The 26,333-nt window shown below is 37.1% G+C and overlaps 1 protein-coding gene across 10 annotated transcripts in view; it reads right to left on the minus strand.

Moving 5' to 3' along the window:
* ZDHHC21 (zinc finger DHHC-type containing 21) overlaps positions 1-26,333 on the minus strand; it is a 52,268-nt gene that overhangs the window by 14,996 nt on the left and 10,939 nt on the right. For 8 of the 10 annotated variants that reach the window (XM_027635286.1, XM_027635285.1, XM_027635279.1 and 5 more), the window contains 3 exons: positions 26,008-26,146; positions 13,701-13,817; positions 279-322 (listed from right to left, as the gene is read on the minus strand). In XM_027635286.1, the coding sequence (XP_027491087.1) occupies positions 279-322; positions 13,701-13,817; positions 26,008-26,146 (300 nt within the window). The remainder of the gene's footprint in view (positions 1-278; positions 323-13,700; positions 13,818-26,007; positions 26,147-26,333) is intronic. The other 2 variants (XM_027635278.1, XM_027635280.1) reach the window with 1 other exon arrangement.

Genomic DNA, 26,333 nt, shown 5'->3' on the forward strand with positions numbered 1-26,333 from the left:
ATCAATGAATTGTTATGTCAAAACACAGCAGAAAGTATATTTTGATCTGTACTTTTGAAAGAAAATATAGTTCCACTGGGTTTGGGTAGGGAGGTTACTTTGTGTACAACCAATACTAAAAGATTAGTGAGCTGCTGCTAAAGATAGGAAGTACAAGGCACAGTACCATGCAAAATCACCTTAACAAAGTGCCTTCAGTTCCTTTACTCTCTCACCCTGTTTAAAAAAACAGCAACTCCTTCAGCATTTCATCAGTGTAAAAATTTTACAGAACTTACATGTCTTCACAACAGTTTGACATTTTTTCTATACCTGTAGTGTCCTGTTGAAGAAAAGAAAACACAATGAAAAAGTATTTATTTACATTTCTAACTGTTAAAATGTCATTATGAAAGCAACTAAATAAAGTAGGGGATCAATTATTAGTGTACACTGCTTTGACATTAGTTTAGTAGGTTGCATATTACTTAAATGGCATATTAATTTTAAGTGAATCTGAGATTACCCACACAAATTTTACTCAGTCTGTTACATGATTTTTACACACATGACATGAAACTATACTGTGTAGTTTGATTACAATACCAAAGAATGTCAACAAAAACTTATAGCACTAGTACAGCTAAAATGAATTCAGATACTACAATTAATTCATGGGACATTTAGAAGGAATGTGTATAAGGTACAGTCTTGCCATACTTTTCACAAGCACCCATTCCAGACTTGAAGTAGTCCACTCAGATAACCAAAGGAAAATTTAGTAAAATACAACTATTAAAACACATGTAGTATTTTGAAAAGCAGGAACTAGTAGGAGGTTTTAAAATCATTATCTTCATGAGTATTATAATGCAAACAGTACCACGGGAAATATAACGTGAGTTTTCATAGTTGCTACAGTTAAATAACAAATATACAAATTGTTCTCGTAAAATGTAGCAGAGGCTAAATAACGTGCGGAGTGAAGGCAACCCTACGGCTAAGAGCAACTTAAATTCATACTTTTCTTTACTTGACATGATTTAATAAGTCATCAAGTTTTATAATTAATAAATCAATTTTAGCTTAGATCATCCTCAAATAAAACTTTTAACACTACCACATTTTTTTCCTTACTTTTCACTACATATTTCACCAAAAAAAATTATTTGGGAAATGAGCATTATTTAGGGTTTTGATACATATTCATAGTCCTTTATGTTCTTTAAATCACTCACAAAGTCCAAAATACAATAATTGAAATACTTCTTGTGGTTTCAACTCCTGTTCATTGGTAGTTTGAAATTTTCCTTTACTATTCTTTGATTCAGGCATGGACATAATGCACCTGTCAGATTATACAAGCATTTGAATAACACCAAGAGCTAGTCTGAATTGTCCCAGTCATATAGAGACACAAGGACTGTGGTTTAATTAGGCTGCAACTTCACTGTCACCTGGAAACACGACCTAGCAATAGAAACCATACTGTGTTCCTTGATTGTTCCTGCCATCAGCGCATGCAATTCAGTGCAGGCTCTGCTGGGATTCTGCCCCTCTTTAAAGTTCTAAGGGGGAAGGATGAGTGTGAGTGGGAAATAACGTACAGGAAGCTGCTTCCCTGCTCCACCAGATTCTGTCCTTCTAAATTCACTTCCCAGCTTAGATGAGTTTCGGAACATGAACCCTTACAACACACCAAATAACAAAAATCTTAATTTTGCCCACAGCCTACCTAGCTGAATTCCAGACACATTATGGCAAAGGAGAGAAGTCCCCACTTCTCACTCCAACCCACCAGGATGCGGAAGATCTTCTCTGTTTGCAGAGAAGCTATGCCCACAGCAAACTACATAAATCATTCTGACCCCATAGTTAGGTGGGTTTTAACTCCCACTTAACAGTGAGGGAGGAAAGACTGGAGCCAGCAGACAGTAAACACTGTCTGTTGTTTTGATTTCCACAGATAAACTGCTGCTCCTCTCACCTTATGGGCCTGTCTAGCATATCTCCCCTCACCTGCCACAAGCAGCAGGAAAGCAGCACAAGACACAAACCGTTCTCCTTGTTAGGGCAGGACCTGGCTGCACAGCACAGGGATATTATACTTCCTTGGGCTGGCTTTTTGTCCAGCTCTTGTCAGAACAAACACCACCTCTGCTGACCACAGAAATTCACACACAGCTTTCCGAATAAAAAGGACTAAGTAAACACAGAGATTACTTCCACGGCACTTCAGCGAGGTAGCAACAGCATTTTCGTGAGATTCTATAGCTCCTTCTGTAACTGCAAAAATATCTCAGCTCCAGGAATTATTCTCTCGTCAACTCAAAGATGTACCCAATAGTACAAAATAATATTGGGATGTTTGAAAGTAACAATGATTTTTTTTTTTTTTTATAACAGAAGCATCCTAGTCCAGACTCTAAATTGATTTGTAGCTATGAAAGATTTATGCTATCATTTCACAAAAGGAGTCCTAAACCAGTTTTGTGTGCAGAAGTAACATGACCAAATACCTTAAATATGGCTTTTGGGTACATTTCTGCATATTACTTATTCATTAATACACTTATACTCTTCCCTAAAATACTGTGTTTGAGATTTTTGGAGGAATTTCCTGGTTGGGAACTGAAGGGTGTATTTTGTTTTAATTGTTGTCATGGCATGTTATTAAGACCTGAAAGATTCTCATTAGGTAACTGCAGAAAATAACTGTAAGAAAAGACTGTCAAGCTTTCACACCTTTAAAAGATATTAAGGATTTCCCTTCCCTTCCTCCCTCCCCATCTTCCTTTCTTTACTTCTTTTCCTTCCTTTCTGCCTCCCTCCCTCCCTTCCTTCCCTTCCCTCATTCCCTGCCTCCTTCCTTCCCCCTCTTCCTTAAAATGCCAACACATACTTCAGTTTACTTTTGCTTTACTGGGCAGTGAGTCCTTTGCTTCTGAGATACTTTTTCAGAATTAAAAAAACGTTACAGCCACATTTTAAAAGCTGCAGACTAGGGCTGGAGGGAATGGGAAGAAACATTGCTCTGAAGGTTAGCCACTCCATATATGCTGGTGACTAAACTTAAGGAACAAAATGCCCCTCATAGCTTCCCTCCCCCAACACTGCTGCCAAGCAGGCTCATTTGAAATGTACTTTCATTTGAGAGTGAACCAAATTACCTTTTCACATGAAAGTGAAACTTCACAGCACCCCAGGAAAGTCAGTAGCCCCTCTGGAGATAGGAGATGAAGGAAAAGGAGAGTACCACAGTTGAGTTTTGACCTGTTATTTAAGGTTTTCTTCTCAGACATGCATTTTTCTTCTTTTGGCAACAGAGATCAGAATAACCACTATTCTTCTGAATGACAAGGTGTTCTGCTCATTAACACATCTCACAAATGGCCTTCAACTAGAATATCATCTCTCTTAATTATGCACTCGATGTATACCAAGGTTTTGCTACAACATCAGAATTACTGTGTCCAGCCTAAGAGGCTTTAGCTGTCTGCATCTACTATCAGCTTGGATTACTATTAATACAAATAGAACTCTGCTAAGACTTTTTTTCCCCAGACTCACAGCTAATGCTAATGTTAAAACCTTTTGGAGAATTGGCACTCATCCAGAAGTTGAAAATAACTTAATATGAGCAAACATGGCATATCTATTGAGTCCTAGTAATCTCTAACTCTAAAAATCCCTTTAAATTTTTAGATAAAATTAAGATGAAATTGACAAACACACAACTAATTAATTTCACATTATGGATCATCAGGAGCCCCAAAGTCATCATCCAGATTGGAATCAACTATTGTTTCTGCACTTGGTTCTTTAGAAATACATACTCTCTGATAAGCATCTTAAAGCATCTAGAGAAAAAATATTATACCTTAGTGGGAAAGGCAAAAAAAATTAGAGGAAATAAACATAGGAATCATTAACAACATATCAGTTTAGAACATCAGGAAAAGTGCAAAGTGTTCCTTCTGAGGGGAGGAAGAATGGGGTTTTTTTTCACTTTGAGGACACACTACAAGTAAGAGCAGCTGTTTTACTCTAAGTTAAGTAAGCTACTGCCATGGCCAAGACTTCTATAAAAGGGAGGAGAGGAATGGAGAGACATATGTAAGAACACTGAGTTCTGCAGACCAACTTCAGATTCGCTTGCAAATGAATGCACCCATGTCATCTCCTAAGAGAAATCAGCATAACTAACTGCCTGAAAAAAACTTTAAAAGCTCACATGCACTGTGTAACAAACTGTGCTACAGGATGGGTTTCATCATGAACTAATTTATCATGAAAAAAAGCACACACAAAGAATATTTTTCTCTTACTGATTCATGTTTTCCAAAGGGGAAGTTGTAATTCATAACTTATAGGACTAATTCCAAAGCATGCAGCCACAATCCCCGGTTCAATTTTTCTTCTATGTTTGCTTAAAGTGACATGAAATCAATACAGCTCTACTAAATACTTGCAGTAGAAGAATATAAGCATTATACTATGCTTTTAGTATTTTCAAAGCGTCAGTATAGAGATGAATCAGCAGAAAAGTATGATGAAGAATAAAGAAAAAACAAAACCTTCAAGCCTTCCTGGACTTGCAGCCACTGCTTTTATCTGAAAGTTCAAGACTTACCCTCTATATGAACAGTACATTTTTTCATTCCTTCTACCTAACATCCTTTCATTGTATGTATGCAAATGACAAGTGAGCAGTTGAAGAATATAAAATACTGAACGTAAAAAGAATATTTCATCTTTCCGAAATTTTCTTTTTTGGAATTTAATACATTTTCGGCTTGCATTTGGTCACTTCTTAGCATTGCTTTCTTAATCTAGACTTCTCATCATATAATGTAATATGATTAATTTTATCAATTACAATTATATTCAGCCTGAAAATCACTAGTTCTGTTTTAACTTTAAATCTGTGCTAAATGAAAAATGAAGTTACACTATGCAATATCTAGGTAATGGTCCTGCTCTCTTCTATGCACTGATTAATTCAGATAAATAGATTTCCAACGTATGTATCAGAAAATGATTCAGTGAAAAAAAAAACCCTGCTAACAAATAAGGGACATATCTACGAAGGAGGCAATACAAACAGATCTCTTAACTTCAGCCTAGTTCAGATCCACGGCATGTTTGGTACAACATGACAAGAAGATATGTGACAAAACATTATTTTTCTTGATACTTAGAAATGTAAGTACAAAACGTACTTACAAAAATAGCAGGGGAAAAAACACTTAAGAAGGCTAGTTGTTGATCTTCACACGGAAGTAATTTTAATGGTCTGATGTCTAAATCTGACAGGCAACATTTAAACAAAATGTATTCAGCCCCCAGAACACTCAAACATAATTTTTATAGTTACTTATTTTCAACTGGTTAAAGGTACTTCCTTTACTATTAGAAAAATAATTGAGCTGTAAAAGAAATTCCTCCTTGAGTGATGAACAGGGGATACTTTGGATATTCTATGATATTTTATACTCCTTGAACAGTATAAAATCTCTTTGATAAAATTTTCTAACTTACATTTTTTCTTTATAATATTGTAAATAATTAACTTCAATAAAAGACTAAGACTATGTAGTGACCTAAATGAAACAGATGAGATCTTTTGCCACTTAGAGTGTCTTGAATTTATTTTAACATTTTAAACAGCTCATAAAAGAGTTTTTATAAAATAAACTAATAGTTTTTTTTTATGGTAAATATGTGTTTAAGACTGTCTGGATACATTCATAAAAATGTTAAACAAATTGCTAGTCTATTTGTGAAAAATAAGGTAAAGATATAAAAGAATTTATACAGTTAACAAAATTGTATTCAAAGACCAAGATGTTACTAATTCCTGACTATTTAATTTATAGTACCTTATGCAGTCTTCTAATAGGGGATCTACCTATAGGTGAATTAAAGGTAGAGACCGGAAAAGGGGAAGGGTAAGAAGAAGACAGACAATGTTAACATGAACTTATTTTCTGCTGCGTCTCTAATTTCCAGTTACCATTTGGGTTTATAGTTTATATACCCTTTGCTCTCCCTCTACAATTGATTTATATCTTACACTTTATTATAGACAGGTAAAGAATACACTTGCCGGGAAATCCTTATTTCCTCAACCAATCCTAATTTTTAATATGCTAAACTTAATTATGAGGATTAATAGTTCCTTGATTACACTTCTGCCATGTTTGAAAAAACAGGAAAAGCCCTCAGTAGTCACTAATCAAAATAGTATTTAATAGATTATCTGATTAAAGATATGATTACAAATATTTTAATCATGAAATACTTATTTTTAAAGACAAAAAGCATTTCAGCACAACTAGATCACTTGTGCACTCCGCATATTAAATCAGCAATGGATCAATGCTACAAAACATGCAAAGAATTAAAAAGCCTTTGATTTTATTAATAGAATAACTGCAGCTATATTTCCACTATTTTGCAATCCGATCTTTGGAAAAAGGTTGAAAAAATATGTAGTAAAATATATTTGCTACTTTAAGGTGAAAAGGAGAAACACTGCGACAATAAAAACCCAACATTTTTAAATCCTTCTAAGAGGAAAAAATTATGTGGTAGGCATCATATTGTGCACCAGACAGGCTGCTGAACAGCATTTTCCCTTCCATCCTCCCCAAAGCAAATAAAGAGAAATTTCTCTTTTCCACATCCACACAGTACCGATGCAACAGGATATTGGCATATCACTGTACGCCATTCAAACAGTTAATTAACAGGAAACCCCGGTAGCATTAATTTAATTAATAAAGTCACTGTCCACTTAGTTTATGATAACACATCCACTACCTTGCAAAAAGACCACATGGTATCTATTGAATTTTTAAAAGCCCATCATCAAATAGTTCTGCCCCAAAGAAACAAGTTCATTACTAAATAATTTCAATGAAAAGTTTTTCTTTGCAATACTAGCATAAACCACATTAAATCATATTTAGTGGACTGCAGTGTAAAAATTAAGAAAATCTCTTTTCTTCCACAGAAATAGTTTGTCAGAACATATGGAAAAATGAAAACACTGTTTAGTGTTTGAAATAAAAACAATCAAAGGTAATCCTCTAAAATTAGGGTTCAGATTAGTCTCTGCAAAGGATGCTGTTTAACTGAAACATCTGGTAGTGTTACGTTGAGAGACAGGCCTTTTTTAACTTTGGAAATGAGATTAGTAGATCAGTTATTTGTAAGTGTCCAAGTAATTTCTAATTATTTTATCTGGGTCACAGATAATCCGCTTTTACAGGGCTCCCACAATGACATCAGAGGATCACTGTTGAACTGATTATCCTGTTACCTTCCACCATCCATGGGAAGACCGGATTTTCCTTTTGTACAGAGAAAGAGAAAGAAGTGGCTGATTGCTTCAGACAGGTGGCAGCCAACAAAATAAAGAACACCACAGATCTTGAGAGGAAGAAAACCTCACATATGCAAAAGGTACCAGCTTTAAAAAACTAGATATGGACAATTATCGAAATAATCAGAGAGGCGACTGTTTAAAAAACAGCATGCATATTATTATATTTTTATAGTGATACACTGTAGATCAAACATAAACAATATCAGAATCTTACAGTATAAATAGAAAAACCGGGTTTTATCATCATTTAACTGTTGAAGTGATGTGAAAGACATACAGAAGTACTTTCTTAAAGCAACAATGGAATATGAGTGAAAGACATGCAAATGCTAGGGGCTAGTCTGCTAATCTATACACGAGCATCCTGATAGTTCCACCTTTTTTAAAAATCCTGAAAAAAAGCTCTTTTTAAAAGAGTTCTTTACCTCCAACAATCAAACATCAGAAACAATCTGAGGTTGATAAAAGAAACTTTTTTCCTAGATGAATTTTCTATGTCTTTTTGTATGAATAAATAGGTTAGTCATGCTTTTTTTAAGGAAAACAGACATCAGTTTCATGTAAAAATGAGAGGGGAATTATTAAAAAACACATGTCAAGAAAATATGTCTTGAGAAAGCAAGTTTCTGGGTACTATTTGATTTAGCTTCCCGATAAATTTTATTATTTCATATACCTTCATAAAAAATGGGAATTAAAAATTAGTAACACGGATACATCCTTCTCAATACTTTCTTGTAGCTTAATACTGTTTTCTAGATAAGCTTTGCACTTGACATTGCAATACAATGTCATTAACTGGTGTAGGCAGTAGTTGCACAAGACAGAATGTTTGGATTTTTTTGTGGAAAATTTTAAAGCTTTCTGAAATAGACAAAATTACAATTTACCTACAAATTGTACTTTTACTACTTATGACCAACCACCAACAAAAAAGCACCTCTCTACCTTCATGGAGTTTTAAAGTGTCTATACTAGAGCTATCTTGTTACTCTGTAGTGATTGAGGCAAAAGATGAATAATTGCTTGTGGAGTACAAGCAGCTAGAAGAGGTCTGAAGTAAAGGGTAACAATAATTTTTACAGCTGTTATTCTCAGTAAGAGACCATCTAGTTTTTCTAGGGTGCAACTGCCAAAATTCTTTCTGATATGTTTTTGGGGTTTTGTTTGTTTTACTTAAGTTTTATGCTAAGTCTGCTTCTACGTAATTTCAAACAAAATCTTTACAAAACATCATGCTGCCTGAGAATGTAAAAATACAGGCTCATTTCCAGTTAAGGAATATAAAATTCAAAATTGCACTACAAGTAATGACAGGAAATAGAGGACTGGTAAAGCAACTAACAAGCACAGAAGGCAAGCAGGCCTTTAACATATATGCATGATCATTTTGTAAATTACATCAGATAGCATTTTCTTCTTAGGTAAAACAGATTCTTCTATCCAGTTCTCTATAAACTTGAAACTTTTAAGTAAGAAGACTAATTGTTATGCAGAGATTTTAAGAAGAATATCATCTTAGGATCCCAGACTTCCTAAATTAGGATTTTAAATTCTCCCTATTTCAGAGGCTTATGAATTAGAGAGAACTTAAGATACTTCTATTTCCAAAGTATCCAAATAAAACTTCCCCAAGAGTAATGTCAGATAGATACTGGAAGAAGTGTTAAAATTCAGGATGATGACAAAATCAGAGGCAAACAGAGCTTGGGGAAAGCAACTGGAGAAGGAGGATGAAAAGAACCATGTGCCGCTTCTGCTAGAAGTGTGTTTCACATATGCTAGTTTCTAGGGAGAAAGCACTAATCCCGTATACAGAGGCCACCTCAGCTGCTCCCCTCTTCATCGGAACAATTCATGTCAAAAGTTCCTCTAAGGACAGTTTTTGCCAACCAGCTGTTCTTCTCTCATTGTAGGAAGTCACCTCCTTTGCTCTTTGGCTTCCTGGACCTCCAAATGAGTTATGAATAGCCTTAAGCTAATGATACCCTAACAGTGATACCACACTAAGAGAGGTGGTAAAAGTATGCTGAGAAATTACTGTCTGGTAGGTTACTTGGCCTATTCATCAGCTTCTCAAACAGCACAGCTTTAAGAACATTCTCTCTGTAAGAGCCAGTTTTAGTACACAAGCTACAAAGTTTTCAGTTTTACCAGAGTGCATTTTTTCCAAGCACCCAAATATCTGCTGAACACACAGGAAACAGGATAACAGCAGAATACATGTGTATTTTTCTTAAAGAAATTAATCTAATGTTGTAACCAATAACAGCTATGCAGTGATAGGCACAGATGATTAGGAACTGCACAACAACCTGAATTTTGCAAAGTGCCAGCACACACGGCTGAATAACTTCACCTGCACTTGGTAATATGCTGCTTTGCTTTTCTGTTTTAGCTACTGTCCTGTTCTAGAAAAATGTGCTGCAGCATATCAGTTATATCCTTTCCATTATGCATTCAGCTGGACATTTCTTGACTTCAGAAAAAATGTATCCAAGAGGTGAAAATGCCTATTAAAGGAACTATGAAAACCTTCTGCTAGTTCTTACAGCTTGTCAATCTAGCACTCAGCCCAACTCTAGTAAGGAGTAACTCTGTTTCTAAAAATCTTGTATACAAAAGTCACATAACGCAAATTTATTCTACACATTAAACTGTGTGTATCTTCTTGAAGTGACAAAAGGATAAACTTCTGTAAATACAAAGATCAAGGATTTTTTTTTTTTTTAATATGCATGTCCTATACTCGTGGAAAAAGTCAGCCTTAGCTTTATATTACCAAGATGAAACAAAAACTATTGGCTTGATTTCTGGAAAATTATGTAACGATGGTCATGCAAGTTTATCTTACGGAGAATCAGGAATTTTCGTTACAAATGGGTTAAAGTTTGACAAATCTTAGGGGTTTTTTTCCAAAAATACAATTTTGGTAGCATTTGAAATACAGGTAAATAGTAATATTAAAACCTAACAAACCTGAACTTGCTGGACTTATTTAGCAACCATTTGTATTCACCAAACTTTAGATCACAGAGCCGCAATGTTGATTGTTGCTACTATAAAAAAATACCTTTCATCCAGGAGCTGTGGAATTAATCTTGGTTTATGCAGAACTGCAAACACAGGCATAGAGCATGAACTAGGAAAATGTGTATTACCTGTTCTCCTGTACAAGCACAAGTAAAAGTTGCTTAGCATTTTTCAAAAGGCCCATGCTCTTGTCCAGCTCTCTTGCACATGCCTTTGGGCAGCTTCAGCAACCACTGAAATTAATGCTCTCAAGAGCAGCAATGGAGAAATGAATACTTTAACAAACATTAATACTTTAACTGTGCATATACATGCCTTCAAGCATTTTGAGTCTCTTTCAAATTAACCTCAACTGCATTATTACACTTCAATGACTGTGTTCTGTTAAATTTTGATCTGTACCTTATACTAAGTTAAGTTTAATTTCATAATTAATTTATATTTTAAATAGACCTCATTTCAGATAAAATTTAATTTATACAGGAAGGTTAGATGCTGAACAGTAACTCCAGTACAGTACACAGTAGAAACATCACTGCTTCTTAGTGACCATGGTTCACTGCTTCTACAGGACTTGAATGTCTTCCACACAGTGAGCTCAGCACTGTGGGTGGGTATACTCAGATTCTTTGTTTCCCTATTTTATGCATCACAGGCATGTCTTTCGGGAGCCTGCAAAGAAACTGCACACTCACCTGCTGCCCTCTCCTCTGCCTTTTCCACTGGCTAGCCAAAGCTGTTAGTGCTTATGGAGGAAGCAAGTCCCCATACTACAATGCTGGCAATCAAAAGCCATTTGTACAGAAAGATTTTCTGACACTACTTGCAGACTAAGCACAACCTCAACAAACAGACTTGCTTTGTTTGTTTGAAGTCTGACTAGTTCTTGCCAAGTAGATTTCCTCAAAGTAACTGTATTGTTTATTCCTGCCAATTCTAGAATCATGAGGAAAGGAATGCAAAGGGGAAAAGACAACTGTGTTGCTGGTATGGAAACACTTTGAGTGGGGGATGGACTACACAAACTACATTCTTCAATGAATCAAGGCAACAGCATCCACATGGTGTGAATGAATTAGTATTTGGAGATCCCAGTACTGGATTTCTACTTCCCCAGCAATCCGAACAAACCTAAAAACTTGTCCATACGAGGCAAGCACAACAGCCCTTCTTGCTACCGGGGGCAGGTAGGGTGCAGTGAGAGGCCTTAATGCAGTTCTGTACTTTCCAGCATCTGTCTCTCATAAACCATCCATATCCACAATTATTGCAGTATGTTTGCTTCACATTGGGAAAGACAACAAAAGAGAGTATCCAGGTATACTGTAGCTCAGCAGTCCTCATAATTATTATTGAGCACAAAAAAAAAAGGGGGCTGGACTTGAAAATGCTGTTAGCCCACACCTGTTCCAGCGTAGTTGCCAGCTCTGTAGGTGAATAGGATGTACCTCACAGTATCTCAGACCACTGACATAGAAAGAAAGGGCTTTAGAGCAGTTTATAAGCATGCAGTGGTGGCAATAGCCTGATGGTGTTAAGGCTCACGACAGTGAAGTAACAACTTCACTGGGTTCTTATTGGTATTCATGCCCATCACAGAGGCAGCACAGTTGGTATCCTGTGTCAGAATAGAAACGTTCCAGGTTTCAGATATATGTGATAGAAACAGTTTCAGTCTAAGATGTTTTTATTTCATGTATAGTAATAGTAACTGAATGGATGCCAATGGTCACTGCGAAAACTAAGTCTAGCTTCTGGCAGCCCATAGAACAGAATGACAGACTTAGGGTTTGTTCCTTGTTTTTTTCTGTATCATGTTTGTGGTTTAGTGTAGTAGTGATCACATGGGCTTTTTGTTTCTCCTCATACATATCCATTTAACAGAAATCAAAAAGACATCCGTATTTCAGTATCAGAACAATTAGGCTTCCTGAGTTTCCATCTCTCCCATTACTGGGAGTGACAGTGAGCAGAATTCAGAGGTCTGTACCACTTCAGCTAAATACCCAACAAAGCATAGTAGTAATTCAGAAAAACATCCCAACTCTAGAGGATGCAGACACAAAGGTGGTATGCCTGCATTTAAACAAGGAGGATAGAACCTGTCAACAAGACCTTGGAACAGAAATTAGGCACACAGTAAAGGGGCAGAAATGTAAATCTGTCGACCTGGGCATTGAGAGAAAGTGCAGAAAGCGATCTGGTAGAGCAGTTGGAGAATGGCAAAAATAATACACAGCATAGCTACAGTCACAAAAAGAGCAAAAGGCAGTAAACTTATGCAAAGGTAATACAATAAAAGAAAAAAAGCAATATTAATGTCTTATCTAACAGAAGAAAAACTAAACAGTAATTTTTGCCCTTTATTCTATACAAATAAATTACACAATACAGTTGGAAGGTTTTCCATTTTGTACCTAAAAAGGTTAATACTGTGCAAACCTTCTCAATTTCAAAATGAAATCTCAGGCAGATCTCCATCAGTTGGAGTCAGAAAGATCCTGTCATCTTGTACTTTATTGTCTTCAAAAAAAATAGTTCAGCAAGCAAGACCATACACCCTTTCAAACAGGTACGGATCCAACTAATGTCCTCTTTCTGTTCAACACTGCTGTATTTTAAACATTTATATGGTTTCACAAGGTAACTTTAAAACATTTGCTGGAAGTTATTAACTTCTAATGTACAGAACAGGACGTTACACCAAAAAAAGCTAATTTCTTGTACATATTTATTACATTACCAAATTCATCTATGTGGAAAATTTTTCCATGCAAAAGATTTTTTTTTTTTGGTACCTTTAAATATAGAGTATGCATTTGGACTGTAAATCGCACATGGTTATATTCCCCCGTTAAACAACTAAAGAGATATGAGCATAAGCATATTTATTTAAATACTTAACAAGAATTCTGTATTCTCAGAATGTATGACTTATTAGTGGGCCTTACTGTCACATAATTCAGACCAGACACATGAGAGTTTACAATAAAACCAAAAATCAAAACCCGCAAATACATACCTTGTACACTGTAAAATTCCATGACAATGTATGGGTTTACTTCACTAATACAAAACAGGAAATTTACTTGATAGCCAGGCTTATTACACACTTGTTTGTTAGAAAGCTTCTTAAGACTTCTTGGTGTCAAGAGTCTTGACAGAACACATACCAAGCAGGTACCTCACAGTGCAAATGTTTTTCTATTCTTCCCTTAGATGCAATCTGTTTTTCTGTTTTTATTAATTGTACTGAAAATAAAATTAATATATACTTCTAAAATTAGATACTTACAGTGAAAATACCCATTAGCTGAGTGTAAAAGAGTCGACTTATTCCACCTAATATTATTAGACCCATGAAGGCAGATATTCTTAGGAGAGCAAGTTCATGTCTAAATACAAAAACATCCTAGAACAAGACACAAAAAAGAGAGACTTTAGCAGTTACAAATTAATTAAAGCCTTTGAACCAAGTGGAAATACTAGACAAGAAAAGTGTGTTCTCACTGAAGGTAAATACTGGATTTTGAGCTACACTGCAAATCATTGATATAATTATGTATTAAAAGTAGAAAACAATAATTTTTTGTTTATACATGTAAGCAGTTGAGTTTTATTTTGCCAGATTGTTAAAAAAAACTTCTTCAAATATTTAAGCTTTTGCGAATAGATCAAGCTCAAGTGGGCTATTCCTGAATCTTCCATTTCAAACTGTGCCAGATCACTACACACAAGCTTCATAACCCAGGAAAACCATTCTGTTAAACACTTTGATTTATTAAGACTCTTATGCCTCAGCTACCAGCCACAGTACATTTCATTTTTACATCACCTCTTTTGTAATTAAAAAAACAGCATTCTGAGCTTTACTCTTGAAGATGGTACCCACAAAATCCAAGTATCTGTACTGGATTGTTCTCACTGCAATGCTGCCTATTATCCAACATAAATTTATCTTCACCTTTTAAATGTTGGCCTTGAGTGCATTACTGTAACTCTGGATAAGAGTGCACAATAAAGATGCTTCAGGGTACAGGAAAATAGGGATATACTTGATCAACTGCATTGGAAAGGATAAAACATCTTATTTTTATCACAGGAAAACATTTGCGCATGGCAGTTACATTAGGTGTACCATGAGCTCATCTTACCCTTGGCTAACGGGTTCACACACCCATTCTCTTATTTGTAAATTACAATTACATTTTCAAGGCTGTCTTTTGAGTACACATATCTGTTTTTCCACTTAGAAAAGCGTGATCACAGCAGGAAACTATTAAAACCTTTCAAGCAAACTTTAAATTACAAGCAGAACATAAAAGTAAACTGAATGGAAAAAAAAACCAACAACAAAACAACCCACAACACTGCTTTTGAACTTTCCTTATTTATGTTCAACCAGTAGGAATTGAGGAGGAGCAATTCTTAGACACTGGGTTTTTTAAAATGGAAAATTGTTAAGGCAAATTATGTTTAGCAAAAAAAAAATCTGATTTTTCATTTAAATTATTTCCATGAAGGTTCAAAATATAAACCCAGGGAAAACAGTTATACTGCCTACTAAAGCTGTGAAGAAAGTAAAAATTTGATGAACACATAGAAATCACTAGTTAACCAGCTAAAACAAAAAGCAATCCCCAATAGTCTCTTCTGAACTACTGCAACGGTGCATCCCCTCTCCCCCTCCCTTGTTAATATTGTCCTTTCTTGCTGTTGTAGAAAATATATTCTTTGCTTTCAAATTTTTAGCCCTTCTTACTCAGTTAATGAGCTAATTAAAAGTTAAATCAACTTAAAATAAAAGCAGTCATACTAATCTGATTTCCCTTTCCCTTAGCCCATAAAAGCTTTAAAGAAAAGCAAGGTAATACACAGCTTCTACTAGTCGTTCATACCTTCATAGCTGTTTTATCATATCAGATATGTTTTGAAATATTCAAACTCAACTTCACAGAAAACATTGAAATGTAAGAGAAGAGTGCCAACAGCAAAGTTACATTCTGGATCTGGTATCACACTCCCACATTAGCACCCCCTGCAACTCTGATTTAGAAGAGTTCCTTCTCTTGAGCATCACCTTCAGCATGAAAAAGGTACCTCACCCAACACACGACAACAGAAAACCTCTCTAGTGTAAAGAGAGGTTACATTCTCATCTGACCCTTCTAACAAATGATAAACCTAGAAGCACAGAAAAGGAAAGACCTTTCATACTGAGGATAACAAAATCATAGATTCACAGATTGGCCTGGGTTGAAAGGGATCTTAAAAGATCAGCTAATCCCAACACCCCTGGTGTGAGCATAACACCTTTCACTAGAGCAGGTTGCTCAGAGCTCCATCAAAACTGCTTTAAGCAGTGCCAGGGATGGGCATCCACAAATTCCCTTGGCAAGCTGCTCCAGTGTGTCCTTATCCTCTGAGTAAAGAATTTCTTCCTAATACCCAATCTCAACCTACACTCTTTCAGTCTGAACCCATTCCCTCTTGTTGTGCCACTCCACCTCTTGTAAATAGTCCCTCTCCATCTTTCTTTTAGATTCCATTCAGGTAATGGAAGTCTCCACGTAGATCACCCCAAAGCCTTCTCTTTTCCAGGCTGAACAAACCCAGCTCACAGAATCACAGAATTGCTATGATTGGAAGCGACCTCTGGAGTTGCACAGGAACACATCTAGAGACAGGTTTTGAACATTCCGGAGAGGGAAACTCCACAACCATCCTCTTGACACCTGTCTTTGAGATGTTTACCCCTTTCAGTCTTCTCTACACAGGCCCAGCTCCCGCAGTCTCTTCTCATAAGAGAGAGGATGCCATGGGAGACAGTGTCAAAAGGCAGATAAGTCAAGGTAGACAATATCCACTGCTCTTGCCTCATCATCCATCCTGCCATGCCATCACAGAAATCAAGCATGATTTCTCCTTGGTGTATCCCTGCTGACTACTCCTGATAATCTTCTTTTCTTTTACATACTTGGTGATGACCTCCGGAATGATCTGTTCCATCACCTTTCCAGGGACCGAGGTTAGCCTGACTGGCTGCTAGTTTCCCAAATCCTTCTTCTTGCCTTTTTGAAGATGGGAGTAACACCAGCTGTTGTTCTGTCATCATGCACCTCTCCTTTCTCCATGACTTTTCAAAGATGATGCAGAGTGACTGAACAACAACATCTGCCAGCTCCCTCAGCACCCATGGGTGCATCCCATCAGGGCCCATGGATTTATGTCTCCCTAGTTGATCTCTAACCCAATCTTTTATGACCAAAGGGGAGTATTCCTTTCTCTAGCCTTTCTCCCTTACAGCCAAGGTCTGGGATTCCTAAGGGATGGCCTCAGCAGTAAAGACTGAAGCAAAGAAGGCATTCAGTAATTCCGCCTTCTCTGTGTCTTCCATCACCAGGACACCCATCTGATTCAGCAGCAGCCCCACACTTTCCTTAATCTTCCTTTTGCTGTTGACATACTTGCACAAGGCCTTCTTTTTGTCCTTGATATCCCCTGACAGACTCAATTCCAAGGGGCCTTTGCTTTCCTTGTCACATCCCTGCATACCCTGCCGATATTCCATATAGTCTTCCCATATGGTCTCTTTTTCCACATCCCATAAATTTCTTTCTTCTGTTTCGAGATTTGCTAGAAGCTCTCTGCTCATCCATGCAGGTCTCCTGCCAGCTTGCTTTATTTCTTGCTCATACGTATACATTCGTCTTGAGTTTGGAGGAAGTGATGCTGAATATTGACCAGCTTTTTTTAACCCCTTTTTTTCGAGAGCTCTATCCTGTGGGATTCCTCTAAGCAGGTCTTTGAAGAGGTTGAAGATAGCTCTCTGGAAGTTCAGGGTTCTAGTCCTGCTTACTGCTTTGCTTTCTTCACACAGGATCCTGAGTTCCACCATCTCAGGTGGAAGGCTGAAAGCAAGGCTGCCCCCAACCTTCACATCTTCAACCAGTTAGTGCAACGTTCAGCAACACACCTCTTCTCATTGGCTCTTCCACCACTTTCATCAAAAAGTTATCTTCAATGATCTGTGGGAACCTCCTGGACTGTGTGTGCTGAGCCGTGTTGTCTCTCCAACAAATACCGGGGTGGCTGAATTCCCCCAGGAGACCAAAGGCTTGTGACCATGAAGCTATCTCCAGCTGCCCATAGAAAGTCTCATCAACTTCCTCCTCCTGATCAGGTGGCCTGTAGTAAACACCAACAAGAGTGTCACCAATATTAGCCTGTCCCTTAATTCTTATCCATAAGGTCTCAACTCATTTGTCTCTCCCTGGGTAGAGCTCAATACATTCCAGTTGCTCTCTCACATGAAGAGCAACTCTACCACTTCACCTCACTGACCTGCCCTTTTCTTTTGATGCAGCCCAGCACACAACTGACTTTCTGGGCTACAAGTGCACATTACCAGCTCATGTACAGCCTCTCATCCAACAGCACCCGCAAGACCTTCTCAATAAAGATGCTCTCAGCCTATTCAACCCCCAGCCTGGCACCCCAACCCAGGTGCAGCACCTTGCACTTGGTCTTATTAAACCTTGTGAGATTCCTACAGGCCCACTTCTCAAGCTTGCCCACGTCCCTCTGGATGGCACCCCATCCTTCAGGTGTGTTAACAGCACCACTCAGCTTGGTGTCATCTGCAAATCGGCCAAGAGTGCACTCAACCCTTTCATCTATGTCATCAGTGATGATACTAACACTGCTCCACCACAGCCCTCTGAGGGACACCACTTGTCAAAGATGCCCATCAGGACTCTGAATCACTGAACCATTACCCTCTGGATGCGACTGTCCAACCACTTTCTTACCCGTCTAACAGTCCACTCATGAAATCCATCTCTCTCCAATTCAGAGCAAAGGATATTGTGGGGGACTGTGGCAAAGGCTTTACAGAAGCTCAAATAAATGACATCTGTAGCCCTTCTCTTGTCCACTGATGTAGTCACTCCATCACAGAAGGCCACTAGGGTCAGGCAGGGCTTGCCTTTAGTGAAGCCATGCTGGCTGTCCCAAATCATTCCCTGTCGTCCATGTGCCTTAGATGAAAGACCCCTAATTCCCTTCTTTCCCTTCTCCCTTTCTTCCCTCTTTTCTCCTTGATGAAAGCATCTACTGCAAAAGACTGGAGGCTGCTGAATTCTTAGTGAGAAGAGGTGCCATGACCAATGTTTTTTCCAAACATTATACAACCCTAGCAAATCAAAGTCCCTGAGGCAATGATGACCTGAAAGTCAATGTCTGGCCCTCACTCAGTTCCTTCTTAGAACTGACAAAAACATTTTTTCCATCTAAGAAAGCCAATCAAACTATAACTGATCAATCTGCAAGACTAGACAATAATTTACTAATCCCTTTTTCAGTGTATTTTGAACAGATCCTCTTGTTCAAACACCATTTAGGATTCATCAGTCTCAGTACAGTGTGAGTATTGAGTGTGATTTTGAAGTCTGGGGTGCAGGCTATCTGCGCTAACAGGAAGAACTACTCAGACTGAGCCACAAAGCATATGCACAGATTAGCTGACATCACCAATGCATGAACTATCAGCTCTCGTGGCAAAACAGGGTTTTGTCCCACAGTAGCTTTTTTCTAAGTTGGGCCAGGCTGACATATGTGGCCTTGGCACAGATATTAAATGCACAGTTCTAACATGAGAGCTGCCCTTCAGGTAGCCCCTTTCTCCTCTCCTTTATGCCAACTCCACAGCCTAGCTGTTCTGTCAAAACTTCAGTTCCCATGGGTTGCTGCCACTGCCTTTCTACTTAGCATTTGCTATGCCACTCAAACATCCACTCCTCCTAGGCTGCTGCCTGTCCTCCAGGTTTTTAAGTTCCGTTTAGCTGCTACTTCTATTCATCCAGTCAAACTGCAAGGATTCTTAGCTACCCATAAAAATGGATCGAAATGTGTATGATAGAAACTTGTCACAAAATACATGTAGGTCTAAAGGATTATGCTGCGGAATGGACTACAAACCATGAGGTCTAGCATCTTTATCTTAACAGGCAATGCCAAAACACTCTACAGACACCAAGTCTCTGTGACAGACTAACACAAGCCTTCCTCAACCCCATAGCAGAACACATGCCAAGTCTTCATTTGTGAGCATCAACCAACTATGACAATCGCTACCACTGACTAGAACAACAGCTATTACTGCCTTATGTTATCATACAGGAGAGAGGTCAAAAACAATGATGGGTCCAGCTCAATATCATACTCAACTATATGATCACTGCTTCCAAATTCAGCTTTCTTCTTTATCCTGCTAACAATTACAGCAACAACAAAAAAGTACAAAAGCGTGTAACAGGTCCCTGCCATTTGTAGTATCGCATTGTTATTTTCAAGCATTTATAGTATTCCTTTAGAAACAGCACACTGTACTGAGGACAGAGCTTTCAGCAGGAAACACAAGACTATTGTATCTATTCCAAAAGGGACAAAGTGAAAAAACACCTTCATAATTTTTCAGTTACAATGGAAGATTCATTTATTCAATCTCTCTTCTTTAATGAAAAATGTATCACATAAAAATTAATATATCAACAAAATATATTAAGATACCTCTTGAGGAACAATACTTCATGTAATACTTCATGCTTGTCTATTCTCAGCTACAAATGCCCAGGATGTCTGTCCCAGTCTGGTGATGAAGTCAGTCTATCAATTTAGCTATCATAAAAAGAGCACAGAATATAGAACAAAGCCAGGTTGTCAGATTCCAGAAAGCAAACTAAAAAATACAGACTGCAGGTTTTGTAGGAAGAAAGAGGAAGGAGAGGTCCAAGGGGGAAAATTCATTCATGTCAATTAAAAAGAAAAGAAAATTAATTCACAGAACATGAGCTGCATTCTAATTAGCCCTTTTTTATTATTAATAATGACCAGTGTTTATGTAAAGCCCTTTTTACTCTGGACTATTTCAGGTCTACTACATGAGTAATTTTCCAGTCTGATTCATGACAGATTTGGTTTAAAGTAAAAATGGGAATAGTGCTCTGATTCCAAAAATTATTGTCTACATAGAGTTCAATATCACTGAATTATTTCAGTAATTCTGAAATAGTTTCAGACTAGAACAGATTTTTAGAGAAGGTCATACAATCTTTACACAAAAATTATAGTACTAATATATTAAGTTTTAACAAAATGTTATCCTCTCAGTCTTTCCTATCTTTTCTCTACAGATCATGTATTTACTTTCTAGACTTAATTCAATATTCTTATACTGTCCTTACATTCATATGTAGGAGAGCATGGTTGGGTTGGTTGTGCAGAACAATGAGAAAGAAAATGTTGTTTTCTTTTTTAAAAAAACTCTCAAATCCTGTACGTTCTTTAATGATTCTAAGACAAAAAAGTTTCTGTTAGATTCTCTTGACAATGTATATGGACTTTGGATGATACATATTTCCACATTTTAATTAACATTAGTTAATGCATAATATTGAAATAAATATTACTGCAAGAAATCTTTTCACAAAGTCTAATGACTAATTCCTAAAACTTATTATTTCTGAGTCCCAGACACAGTAGGTTGATATGAATATATAGCAGCCAGATATATATTCATATATATATATATGCCAGAATACATCCTCCATGTTCTTTCCTCTGCCCTCTACCAGTAATGCTCAGAACACGTTAAAGATTAGGTGACAATCTTTTCAGAACTAGGTGACAATATTTTCAGAATATACAGTGGATAACTGAAGAAATGGGGAAAAAATAAAAGAGCAAATGGGTTTAGCTTTTTGTATGTCAGGGGATTTTACTATGGCAATCATTCTAGCAACATTTCTAGCAAATAGAATGCATCAGCAGAATTTCTTTCACTTAAAAGACTAAAAGCCTTCTATAAACCAGGTAAAATATACTGCCAAAGCATTAATTTTGTTTCTATTTGACCAGCTGTGTCTAGAATCTGTGCCAGCACAGTCACTGAGAAAGCAACTATTTAGTTATGAGAAGACTAGTATTTATTTTCATCTGGCTATTCATTGAGTACTTCCTAAAAGATAAGGTCAGGCTTCCTGACTTCGATATTTTATAATGAAGATGCAAAATTAAAAACGTTCCAGTGTCAGCCTCTGAAAACTACCAAGGCCTGCAGAGGAACTAATATGCTATTTTATTTGAATTATATATTTTCCTTCTGCAATGATCCCACATAGACAATTTAATTACCATCTCCTTCATTTCTAGCAGTAATTGCACTCCTCCTGCTGGACAAACAGAGGCAAAAACCACAATCCATCTTTCTGGCAGTGTATCAATTACAAGAGCAAAGAATACTATGAAGCAATTTTCTGCAGTAAGAGGTGAAGCTATAAGATTGAATCTCTATAGAAACGGCTTCCTCCATTACCTTTAATCCTATCACCCTTTCCTCAGTACACTTAAATTAAAAATGTTTTTCTTTCTTGACCCTTTAAAAATAAAACACAAGATTTAATTCAGAGGAAGTACTAACATGGTGATCACATTTTCATAATGCATTAATCGGTACTGTAATAAAATTACTATTTCACAACAGCATTAAAAGCAATTTTAATTCTCCAGCTTCTGCGTTATGTACTATTTTATATCCAAAGAATAAAAAATAAGATGAGGGCACACTGCCAAAAAACTCTCAAGTATTTTTAATGAGCAAGAATAAGCTTATTCCAGATGGCTGTTTAGGAAAAAAATTATTCAGTTATTTGAATCTGTGCTAAACACTAGCCCCTGTCAATTCAGAAAATGTAAGCTCTTCGTTACAACCAAAATTTCAACAAAGAACAGCACTTCTGTGAAACAGCCTCTGGAATGCTGTGCTACTTCAGCTTTAATTGATACGTACAGATGAAAAGAATCTTGCAGGATGCTTGCCTAAAAACTTAACTAATAGTATGCCAATTTTATCACTGGCATTGATGTCCAAATGACACAGTTCTGACAAATTACTCTGTAGCATGAAGTTATATGGCACCACATCCTCAGCAATACTTTAAAAAATCAGCTCCTTAGGGCTCTGATGTCATCTTCCAGGCAGATATATTGACTAGGCACAACAACAAATTATTCTTAGTTTTCTGTACTTCAGTGTATACCCCCCCAATCCTGCAGTTGAAAAATTGAGAAAGCTAAATACTATTCAGTGTAACACTGTACTTCGCAAAGGTCTGAACAGATCAGACCTCGTTTGTCTACTGTTCTTCTATATTGCGTAAATATATTTATCTCTCTGGGGCACAGAATAGTGTATACTATAACAGATCAAGTTTTTAAAAGGAAGAGTGTAATTTGAAGTGTCATATGCAAATTGATAAAGTCAAAAACGCCACAGTTAAAACTAAGCAAAAATAAACAGAACAGAGTGAATACTCAATTTCTTTCATGACTCTGTAAACTTAGGCAGCCAAACACAGGAACCTGATCCACTCTTCAGGCAAGCATATTAAAATGGACTAAAATAATTGCTGTATGTGTACTCTACCTCCTAAACTGTCACCTGTCAAAGGGTACATATTAAAAGTAGGCTTCTCTCCAAAAAAGAGAACAAGTATCAGTGAGAAAAAGTTTTATACATACTCATTTTTTGAACTGTCATCATTAAGAACTACTTATTTTTACCTCCTTAGGGGTTGTAAAATGTCTGAAGTAAACTTGATTTCCCTTTCCCTCTCTTGCACAGACCACTTCCAAGCAAAAGGTTACCTTTCATACTACTTTCAAAAAGCACAGCTAACAGACAGACCTTGGGTTCATTATCTAAACACAGTGTAATTGCAAAAGTAAGTTAGAGCATTCAGGGAACTCTCACAATAAAAAGGAAATACTCTATCATGATATTACACTATTAGAAGTCTGTCTCAGCGTCTATGGAAAGATGTGCCAAGCAGACAGCGAGTTTTTCTCCGTTCCATATTTCTAGCATCACTTAAATAATTCAAATGGAAATGCTGATATAGATGAAAAAAAAAATAATTAACTTCCTTTAGAACTTTTTTTAAGAAATATTTACAAAACCTCTCAACTTTGGAACATTCCATATAAAAAAATGTTGGTATCTATGAAATTGATTATAGCACTTTTCTCAGTTTTGGATTATCCAAGAAGTACAGTCTTCCTACATTTTCAGTTCTCCTTTGAAACATCATCTTCACACACTCTTTCATGGGAACATCACATCCACTTCAGACTGATACAGGGGCAAATAAGTAGCTTGGAAGGCTACACTCCATTCTTTTTCAGGAGCAGAATTTTTCCTGAAGTTTAATATTCTTATTTTATATCATTTAGGATACAAAATCATATAATAAATTTTAGTTTGTCAGGTTTGGAAGCTATTAATTCACTTGTCTACCATTGGTTTCTGTGTTGCCATACTTATTATACTGTCTCCTTGCATTGGCCAGCCAAATGGCCAATCCCTTCTTTGGCCCAGCAGCCTTTATAAGCTGCGGGAAATTTGAATAAACACTCTTCTTCGCTGCTGGATTCCCTTCGTGCTCTCTTGTCTCCTGGCTTAAGTACCTCCACTGCCTGTCCCTGCAAGGAGGGACAAGCGGCAGGGGGGGCAATTCCAGCCCTGAAAACCTTTACAGAGCGGCCGGCAGTGACCCCCCAGAAACCCCACGAACTGCGACATTAGTTGTGCAACAAAATGGAAAATGGGACTTCCCTTACCCACAAGGAAAGGCCAGTCTCCAGCAGCCTTGAAAGATGAGTCTGACATCACCAGCAGACAGTATGCTGGGGTGCCACATCCACATGGAGTTAAAATATCTGCTGCATCTCAGTACTTGGAAAAAAATCTCAACAAAATTTTGAGCACACTACCAATATCTGAGATTATCTTAGTCTCTTCACTTACAACATCTGGAATGTTATCTAATTTTGAACATGTTTTAAACTTGTTTTCTAGGTCTTTTTCTTTAGTGCATGTGAGACATTGGATTATTATATTGGGTCAGAATAATTCATGTCGGGGTGGGGGAGGAGGGACAAGTCGAATCTCATGGAGGTGAGGTCATGCCCTGTCCCACACGCCAGCCCCTCAAGACTCACCAGGGAACCCCAGAGCAGCGGTCAGTCAAAGGCAGCCTGGGAGCATGGCCTATACCACACCCTGGAGCCCCTATATCAGCCTCAGACTAGATGACACAGTGGGAGCAATGCCTCTTACTCCGCCCCAGAGCCCCAGTGGGCCAGAAATCCCACCTAGGAGGGGCGACCACAGGGGGTCAGAGCAGATAAAACCAAAGACGTGCTCTCCACATGTTCAAACCCATCATTTCTAGCATCCTGTAGCCGGACCCACGTTGGATCTAGGAATGGGCTATATCTCTCCTTTTATCTCTCTTTCTTTTCCTCCTCTTCTAATTTCCTTTCTTAATATTTGGGATAGCTGGATACTGGATGGGTTGGCTTTCACTGTGCTGTATGTGTTAGCACGTGCTAAGTCAACGTTTCATGGAACGCTTGCTTTGGTTGTATGCTACCCTTTAAACTTTTGCCGAGTACTCTTATTTTTTCTTAAGTCTACCAGTAAAAGTATCCTCTGAGAAAATGTGTGCAGCTTTTCTCTTCTGTGCTCTCTCTTAAGGTGTTGAAAGAACTGACGGCTCTTCTAATAATTCAGAGGTATGGATGGAGCCTTGATTATTTTTAAAGTAAAACTCCCTTGGTGAGCTCGTAGTTCTGATCCTGGGGTCTTACAGTGTACTTATATTTGTTACAGTTCCATACAAATAAAAAGTCCATTTCAGATTGTAGGTAGAAGTTTTTATGCTTCTTTATAAGGAAGATCTTATAACATTTTCTTCAAAGGAAAGAGTACTAGCTTTGCTGTTCTGGCACTTTCAAGCACTGAGCAACTTTCAAGCAAACCTTTTAAATATTCTGAAAATTACAGGTAATAAATATAAATGAGCACCAGAGACAGAGACTTTACAACTTGAGTTTCAAAATGGAAGGAATTCCATTATTTTTTACCCTATTCCAATCTTAAGTCCATTTTCTCTGTTTGTGTGTTCAACTGCCTTTTACTGATGACAAGATATGAAAATATGATATCTGTTTATATATGGTTCAAGTAAAACAAATCAAACTTAATTCTCCCTTAACCAACATAACTTTTTCAAAGCAACACAAAATATTGCTCCAAAACCAATGTATATTTTTCTCCTTGCAGAATGGTCGTACGTTTTTCTCACTTTTTTCTGGCAATATCAGCATTTTTAAATAGGGTATTAGGATAGATATATACTCCGCATAAATTTACTTTGGAGAAAGTAAAAAAAAATTTGAATACCTTGTTTCCTCTCAGTACTCCTTATCACTTCTAAAGAAACCTAACTTGTTTTGTCCTCCTTTCCTAGATTTCTGAGAAAACTAACATTGTGTTTTTAACACACAGAAATCATATACATTTCAGAAAAATGTTTTATTACTTACCATAAATCAGTCTGCTTACTTGATAACATACACCTAGTTGAACTCTCTTCACTGTCAACAATTGAGCCAGCAGAAATGTGTAGTAACCAGATACCAAAACAAATGCACTGCAACACTAGCTATTTATTCTCTTTGTAGAGAAAGCAGATTCTTACCCAGTTTTCTTTTTTCAGAGGCAAAAAGTAGTAGTAATGGCAGAAATCAAGTATCAGCGTATAGGAACTAAGGATCTGAGTGTAGAAACACAGCTGTAAAAACAGCCAATGATTGTCTTCACCAACACAGTTATTAATCCTGCAGAGAAAGAAAGTGTGTACATATAAAGAAGAAATACTTTCACACTGAAGTTATGATACTGTCAATAAGAGACTTTATGATTACTTTTGGAGTAAATGTTATGAACTGCTGGATCCACTGCACTGCCACTTAAAGTGTAAGTTGCACTACTGAGATCACTGCTTAGAACTGAAGACACATTTAT

The sequence above is a fragment of the Corapipo altera genome, unplaced genomic scaffold, assembly GCF_003945725.1.
Source record: "Corapipo altera isolate COAL_440 unplaced genomic scaffold, ASM394572v1 61411, whole genome shotgun sequence".
Lineage (NCBI taxonomy): Eukaryota > Metazoa > Chordata > Aves > Passeriformes > Pipridae > Corapipo > Corapipo altera.